The 8,534-nt window shown below is 40.0% G+C and overlaps 1 protein-coding gene across 1 annotated transcript; it reads right to left on the bottom strand.

Moving 5' to 3' along the window:
* Positions 1 to 565: 565 nt before the first annotated feature.
* On the bottom strand, positions 566 to 5,112 carry LOC118747319. Its single transcript, XM_036481352.1, has 3 exons — positions 4,475 to 5,112; positions 3,757 to 4,408; positions 566 to 1,568 (listed from the first exon to the last, which is right to left on the bottom strand). The coding sequence occupies exons 1-3, from the start codon at positions 4,889 to 4,891 to the stop codon at positions 1,342 to 1,344; spliced, it is 1,296 nt and encodes a 431-aa protein (XP_036337245.1). The 5' UTR covers positions 4,892 to 5,112; the 3' UTR covers positions 566 to 1,341.
* Positions 5,113 to 8,534: the final 3,422 nt, after the last annotated feature.

Raw genomic sequence — 8,534 nt, 5'->3', positions numbered from 1 at the left:
TTTTTTTTCTGTTTGTTGAAACTTTAAAATTTTTTAAAATTAACAATCGATTCGCAAGCTTAAATTGCCTATCCACTCTGTCATAAATACATATTCGCTCTTAGTAAAATTATTTAAAAAGTGAATTGCGTAAATTTCGCTATAACATTTAATATATTTTGCATGTATGTATTTATGTGTGCGTGTGTATGTGTGTAAATATGATTAAGCGTGTGCAGCTTATCTTCCACATTTGCTTTTTTGCTCGCTATAACTTAAAACATTCGTTTAATTTAATTTATCTAATTTATTAATTTAAAAATTGTATGTTAGGTGAATATTTTTAGCTATATTTTGTGTGTATGGATGTATGTATGTATATGTATGCATTTATGTAGACAATGCGTGCACATATATTGTACTTAGATTCCTTTTCAATTATGCTAATCAATATTCTATTTATGAAACAAATTTTCTATAAACAATTATTTACGATTATACGTACATAGGTATGTATGTATGTATGTATTGACTAGCAACAAATTTACTTAACAAATTATAAAATTACATACATAAAATAGGGTGACATAAAAAATATGCATATTTATATATATGTATATAAATAAATATGTATGCATGTATGTAGGTATGTAAACAATTTCAGACGGTACAGCGACATTTCCAAATACGATGTGATAGCTCTACTGAATGACACAATAACATACATATTTTAAATAATATTTTGTTCTATTTAATTACTCGTAAAGGTGGAGTACATATACACATACCGTACTGTACTTTTTGTAACTCACTAGAAAATTCACTTCACGTGGTATCGGTATGTCGGTATAAAAACTTAAATTACTCGTTTTTATGGGTTTTGAATAGTCTCCATTGCTTTCACATAACTGTTCCTTTTCTTCTTCTAATTCTACAACTCCGTCATTTTCTGCCTTGCACCCATTCCAAGTCTCAAAACTTGGTATCATTATAACCGTTAAAGCCTGATTATGGCAACATAACTTAACTTAACGTAACGTAGAACTATAAGCAACAGCCATTTAAGAGAATTTTTAAATGACAGCCTTTAAGTTACGTTAAGTTGCCACAGTCAGGCCTTCAAGCTTCGCCTTACCGTTAAGTTCCAGTTACCTACTGTACACATACATATGTAAGTACATACAACCCTGTGTAGTTGACGCACCTCGGACTGCCGAAGTTTGTTCGGAAAAATGCTGAATGCCTGTGCACTCAAATATGTATTTACGTACTTATGCATGCGTGCATATGTGGGTGTAAACCGCTTGTTGTAATGTTAACCTTCTACATAAATTCCTACTTTACTTCTACTTCGTTATTCGCTTAATCGAAAATACACGCGAATACAGCCAAGCAATTCATGCCGAAATTACTCCAGCAGCCTTCCTCGCCAGATGCTCCCTTTTCGGCACGTCGCATTTTCTTTGGATAATTCTTTGGATTGGTACGATCACTTAGATGAATTGGCATTTTGGGGAACTCGGGTCGTGGCGTTCGAAATTTTTCCAATAATTGACTTTGCTCTGGCGTAAGATTCTTCAATTTTTTACCTGAAAGGAAATAATAATAAATACATTTTATGTATCTATGCGCATATAAATACATACATATGTATGTATGCATATTTTTTTTTTTCAAATAATCCAAAAATGATCTCCAGTTTTGAAACTACCAAAAAATTCATATCCAGTTTTCAAACCAACAAAATATATCTAGATTTGAAATGACTAAAATTTTTTATCTAAAATGTTTCTTTTAACTTTTAAATTGCTTTCGTGAAATTGGCTGTAACACTCTGAAAGAGGCGTCTTTGTATCCCGATCAGCACGCGTACAGGGTGGGAAGATCCACGGACGCCACCAGACACCTGTGGGTATTGGAGCGAGGCGACACTTACGGCTCTCTCATCCTTCGAAGTCAAATCCTCATTGATCCTGGAGTGCAAAGAGAAACTCAATGCTTTTTCTGAGAAAAACGTTATCCAGCTGTTATGGGTACCATGGCATATGGGAGTCGAAGGAAATGATAGGGTACCTTTACTTTGTCATAAAATAGTCTCATAACTATGGACTTGCTTCGTGGGCGCGATATTGCACAGAGTTATTTCTTCCTTACGTTGGTCTCTCGGGATGGATGACCTTTTAACAACACTGCAGGCGTGTGAAAACGATGTCGTTGACTACGCGTAAGACCTGGTAAGTATTGTTACGGGAAAGTTCGGCAATACCGTCGAAGACGTCATTAGTTGAGGTCTGCATATTCTAACATGCTGGTGTGCCAGCGAAAGCCTCAGTATAAACCTGGGAAAAGCTTTTGTTGCACCGTTGACATGAAAATACAATATAAGTAGAACCTTGATTCGGTTACCCTTTGAGACTTTCTGTTACAACGAGCCAGATTAAACCTTGAAAGGCGCGTTTAACTTTATCTTTTCAAAAAGACAATCAGCCATCAGAGCCCTTTCCATTCCAATATCACCGCCAGGCTCGTCATGGAATGTGTTGACACTATTCAACGCTTGACAGCGAGAAATACGGTGACACTGGGCTGAGTACCAGGTCACTGCATGATCGAAGGAGACGAGGTCACCGACGAACTGGGAAGGTTACGCTAATCTTCTGCCATTATAGACCCGGAACCAATTTACGGGCTCAGTTGGTTTTCTTCAAGACTTGCGATTACCGAATAGTTAAACTCAGACCGCAGTAAGAACTCGGGAGCAGTAAGGGGCCTTATTTTAAATAGAGCCAAACTTAAGTTGCTCCCAAAATACATAACAACAAAATATACCAGATTGGCTTGAACACGGAAATTGAATGCGAAATGATTCTATGTGGTTATTTAGCGTTGACCATACTTTTGTTTGTAGACCGAATCACATGAATTTATCCACAGTCGCACTAGATAAAGAGGGAAGCAAAACTGCTTTCAGCAGTGGAACTATCCGTGGACCCGTTCCACTAGTGAACGTTGGACATATAAACTTATTTCCAGGAGAAGTGGACTTCCACCTAACTCAATCGCATCGGGTGGAACAGTCCCGCATATATGCATAGAAAGGAGTAGGAGCGGATTGGAACCTCGGCCGTTACAACCGCCGGAAGAGTGACGCTTCCCCGTTCATTCGAAGCGTAAAGGTGGATTGGAACCTCGGCCGTTCCAACCATCAAATCAGTGGGATTCTGAACCTCGGGCAGTCAAACCGTATTAGCGGATTCGAACATAGACCATTGCAACCGCGGACAGTGGGGCTCCGAAAGTCTGCAACCAAAGACGGTTAACACTGTTTGTTTATCTGTCCGCAGTTTTGCAATCGAATGGATGACTCGAGCATGAAGATGGGGTGGCCATTTACGGTTAATAACATATGCTTGAGTCGGAAGAAAACTGGTCCGTTGTTTGCTCTACATTATTTCTCAGAAGAGGAAGGGTACAATAAATGTACTGCTGTTGCATCTTAACACTCTAAGAGGGTCCCTTCTATGAATACTAGGATTTAACCTATTATAATCTGAATTTTCTAGTTAATGGTCGCGAGCTTTGACAATAAGCTATCGAAGTACAGAATAAAATTGGTATTCTCAAAATATCCAGTGACAAATCCATTTAGGACCTATGGTCAGTAAAGGCAAAAATTTTTCCAATTTAAAAAGCCGAGAAAATATTTCCAAATTAAGCACAAATGCTTAATTTACAATTTTACCACTTCTTTGTACCACGATTTTCCATTTCGCTCACCTTCGATTGCATCGCTGACAAGTGATATTTCCACTGGATCCAATAGTTCCACGCGATCGCAAGCTCTGCGAAATTCATTGGCACTCATCAGCAAGTAACGTGGCGCATAGCACAGCGGCCCCAGCACACGACGCCTATTTTCTGCCGTCCCGTCGAGCTTCTTACGCTGACATTCCGCCACACTCCAGTCGGCTAGACAATTGAAAAGCACTAGCTCTGAGCTGAGTTGCAAAGCCTCACGCTTCGCAATCATTTCCAGCTCTTCAAAGCGTAATTCGTTGATTTGCTGCTTGGTCAGCACCAGTTGAGCGTGCATATCAATCAATTGCAGCGCATTATTGAGCAAAGCCATGCCAAACTCCTCGGCTGTAAATGGACTTGGATGCGTACTCGATTCTGTGTTCGCATTCGCATTGTCGCCGGCACCAGCGCCAGCACCAGCGGCAGCCGCAGTGGTGTTGGTACTCGCTGGCGGGTTTGTGTTCTTACGTTTCGTTTTCTTATTAGCGCCAATCTCCTGTGTGGTAATCACTGCACACAATTGGTGTTGATTTGGCGCCGAAATGCTTTGGTAGAACCACAGCGAACGTAAGATATCGATCACAACAGCGCTGGTTAATTGTAGGTCCAATTCACGTATGCAATGGATGACCTGTACGGAGTAAAAATTAGATATTTTAAAATTAGCGCATCAACTTTTTCGTTGACGTCAACTCACCAAATCGGGACAATTGAAGCGATCGGCCAATTCGAGTATCTTCAGTATGTGCAAATGATCGCGATGGCGCACGAACTTAGTCTCTAAAAATCGTATGACCAATTCAAAGTCATTCTTGTCCACATTGGAAATCTGGAAGTGATTATCGCCCTTGCGGCCACTATTCGGACCTGCTCGTATTAGTTTCGCTAACTCGACACTATTCTCCAGCACGGCTTTCCGCTCGCAGCGTATCATGCAACGATCATCGCCATTTACGACTATGAAATCGATGTAGGGGCTTGGTATGACAGGCACAACAGTGGATACATTTGTGTGGCCGTGCATAAGAAAAGCGGGCGGTGCAGTGGGGGTTATCATGTTTTGATTGCCAGCTACGTTTTGACCATCAGAGGCCAAGCCAAATGGCAATACCATTGCACTAAACTGCCGCTAGGTGGTGGGCGAGAAGTCCTGCTGCGCTGGAAAGCTGGCTGGAAAGTGAGGCCAGTGCCTTGCTGGTTGTCTCCTTTTTGCTTAAGTTTTTGTTTGTATTTGAGGTGATGGTTTTGAAATGAAAGTAAACTTGAATGCAGAAAATCGTTATGCGAATTCTTACTTGGAGTTTAAGGCAGTGATCGTTCATATAATTCAAATTGATGATCTGCAAATAAATAGAGAATATTTATTATTGATTGTACATCTTCTATTTGCGTAGATATGATAACTAAGTTATATAATAAAAAATAGATATCTCAGAGCGTTTTAAACTACGCTGTATTACGCAGGAAATATCGCCTTATAGAAGGTAAGATAGGTTAGGATTTATGCCTACAACCTAGTACAGCCGCCATTCTTGGGTTAGATTGATTCCAACTCAGGATGAAGACTGAAAGCCCATAAAGTAAAACCTCCAAATGTTTTTGCATTCTGAGGGCAAATTCTTTGTTTCATGTTTTATGTAATTTGTGGGCATATAGTTAAGTATCACGAGGAATAATTTCGTAAAACATTTTACCTCGTTAGCGCTCTAACGAAAGGGTCGTTTTACCCCTCTTTTGGAAAGTATGAAAAATGGCATTTGGGAGGTTGCTACAGGATTAAATTTCCTAGAAAAGTATTCGCCAGAAAAATTCACTATGGGTATTCTCAGAAATTTTTTTTACTTTGTTCACATATAGATAATTATGTATGTCTAACTCTAGCTCTTTTCGAGGGTGATGGTGCAAGGCTTGGATCATCAGTACCGTAATCATAACAGTCACACATAATATCCAAATGTGACTCCACTGCTGGTCCTACTATTCTTTCCTCAAATTTTTCATGATCAGCTTCTTTGATCACACACTTATAGCATAGACAGACGGCAACGTTAATTCGGATTAACAGCAGAGCTTATATAATCAAAATTGTACCCTGACAGATGGCAGTCTTGCGGATTAAGCTAGTCCAGAGGTCATGGGTTCGAATCGAAGCCAGAGGTATTAAAAAAAATGTATATCCTTTAATTATAACAAGCTGGTAATGGCAAACTAAAGCTCTTACCAGTATCGAGAGGTGACGCTTGTCTAGCTTTAAGACCGTCCAGAAAGACGGGGCCAACTTGCATTCCAAGATTTTCGCCCAGCATTGGCTAAGCTGAATATATGCTCTTATTTCATGCAGTAGACTAAAAGTGGCCAATCGATTCTCTTTTACCCGGCGATAACTCTTGGCTAGTAAATGGACCTGCAGTTTCTTGTTATATCGCTATGGCCTTCCACATATGTGTGAGCTTGATAGCAAAGCATTCGAATGCGGTCGAGAAAAATCCATGCACTCACTGATAATTGGTGCCTGAGTATTGAAGAATAATATTATGCTCTCTTTATTGCCTGGAATTTCATTTAAAAGCATCGAATCCACTACTTCGTTTATGGCGGCACCTGAGCTTGGAAAACGTTGAAGTGATTTGGAAGGCCTAATCAAGGATTAGTGGAGATTCTTGCGGAAGGTAGCTCTAATATAATCTAATCTGATTTCCATCCATCCTTGAAGGAATATGAGTGGTGAAGACTCCAGTTGGGACCAGTGGAGTAAAAAATGGTCAGAACTGGCATTTAGACGCTACCTAGTGAACGAAGAACCAAATTGATCATGTTGTGATAGACAAAAGATACGCTTTGAGCGTTCTTGATGTATGTTCCATCCAAGGAGCCAACTTCGACTCGGACCACTACCTTCCGCATGCGCATCTGTATAATGAAAAACGTGCGTCAGACAACGCGGTGAAAGTTCGACGTCGAGAAGCTGCAGTCACAACATACAGCCGAGAAACGAGAAACACCTCATCGACCGGATATATGTACATAAGCAGTGAGAATCTGTCTCCCAATCTCTTCTTGCCACTGCGGAAGAGGTGGTTGGATACTACCGCCCACGCAGGAACAGCTGGTATGTCGAAGAGTGCCATGTGGCTGCTGAAGAGAAGGGAGATGCATATAAGGTGCTGTCGAAGATATTGTGTGAGAGACAGAAGGCCTTCAATTGACCTGAATTTCACAGCACGTCAAATTTTGGAAAAGACACTCGATATGCAAATCGACACACACCATATTTTTGTTAATTTGAAAGTTACTTTTGATAACAGGATGAGAAGTTGCCTGTAATACGCCGCTACGTCTAAATTTGGGATCCCCGAAAAACTAATAAGGCTATGTAGAGTGACACTGTGCACAAGTTTCAGCTCCATCCAAATCGAGAAGGACCTCTCCGCTCAGTTTGAGACCAAACGAGGTTTTAGATAATGCGATTAACTCTCTTCGTTTTTTTTTTTTCAATCTGATGCTGAAAATCGTCATAAGAGATGCCAATTTGAATGTCTAGGTTCAGACAGATAAACTTTTGTCGCGGCAACTCGTTACTTGTGGGAGAGGGAGTGACGAGAAAGGGGGAAGGACACCGAGTTGCTCGTGTTCGGGCAACACGCTTTGTGCTCTCGTTCGTCTGAGTAATTCTAGTTGGCCGTTCACAGCTGACAACAATAAATGTGTACAAAAGAATTGCTCTGTGTGAACGCGAAGGGCAATACAGAAAGAGCAGTTGCCGAAAATGAGCAACAAAAGTTTATCTGTGTGAACCCAGTCAAGCGCAGCGGCACCATATACAGCAAAAGCACGATGCTGCTGGCGTATGCGGAAGATATTGATATCGTTGAACGGTGAACGAGGACAAGACAAAGTACGTCCTGACAAGACATACAAAGTATTCGCATATTGGGACAAACGCCACTGTTGGCAGTCATAACATTGAAGTAGTGAAGCTTTTCCCGAATGATGGTAGCTCTGAAAATCAGAAAAAAAATTTAGTCTGTTTCAGTACTCCAGGTACTAGGAAGATATTACAGGAAGTCGTTCCCGTACGCAAATAATTCTCTCACTAGGAACACTTTTGACAGAGTAAGAGAGCAACTCTTCCCAGTCAGAAGTTACAGGATATTGCACAAAGTTTTTCTTCTGGAAAATTTATGAAAAGTTTCAAACGGTAGGCAGGGTTGCATTTCTTCTTGCTTACAAAACAGGAGCGCTCCGAATATGGAGTGAAAAGGAAGTAAAAGTGTTTTTAACCGACTTCAAAAAAAGTAGAAGGTTATCAATTCGTCGGAATATATATTTTATATTTATGTAAATATGTAACCGTATAACTTTGGACCGCTTTCTATAATTATTTAATAATAAGAAAAGTATAAAAAAAAATTGAATTATACAAATTAAATTAGGAGCATTTTGAAAAACCGTGAATCCTCCTTTTCCGTCTATTTTCGGAGCACTCCCAAAACACTGAGGGAGCTTTCTGGATAACCAATAACGCGTTTGACATTTTGTTCATGTGTGTGTTTTTCCGTTCCCGTACACTTTTGTATCTGTTCTCCTGTGTAAAATTGCAGTTTGACAGTTCCACAGGTTTTACCCCAAAGAATACTGGAACAGACTTATTATGAAATGTGTGAACTAGACAAGGATAAGTAGGCAAAAACATGCACTGTTAAAGGGTTTAGTGTAACATCAAACATAGTTCGCACCATGGAAGGCCAACATTTTTT

The sequence above is a fragment of the Rhagoletis pomonella genome, unplaced genomic scaffold, assembly GCF_013731165.1.
Source record: "Rhagoletis pomonella isolate Grant_MI unplaced genomic scaffold, Rhpom_1.0 Rhpom_scaffold_00011, whole genome shotgun sequence".
In the NCBI taxonomy this organism is placed as follows: Eukaryota; Metazoa; Arthropoda; class Insecta; order Diptera; family Tephritidae; genus Rhagoletis; species Rhagoletis pomonella.
Note: the sequence above shows the minus strand (reverse complement) of the source record. Positions and strands in the feature narration are given on the sequence as shown.

Excerpts from the sequence above, each read along its gene's own strand:
- LOC118747319 (XM_036481352.1), bottom strand. The coding sequence starts at position 4,891 with ATGGTATTGCCATTTGGCTTGGCCTCTGATGGTCAAAACGTAGCTGGC. Across the intron at positions 4,409-4,474 it reads GCTTCAATTGTCCCGATTTG|GTCATCCATTGCATACGTGA; the intron begins GTGAGTTGACGT and ends TACTCCGTACAG. Across the intron at positions 1,569-3,756 it reads TGTCAGCGATGCAATCGAAG|GTAAAAAATTGAAGAATCTT; the intron begins GTGAGCGAAATG and ends ATTTCCTTTCAG.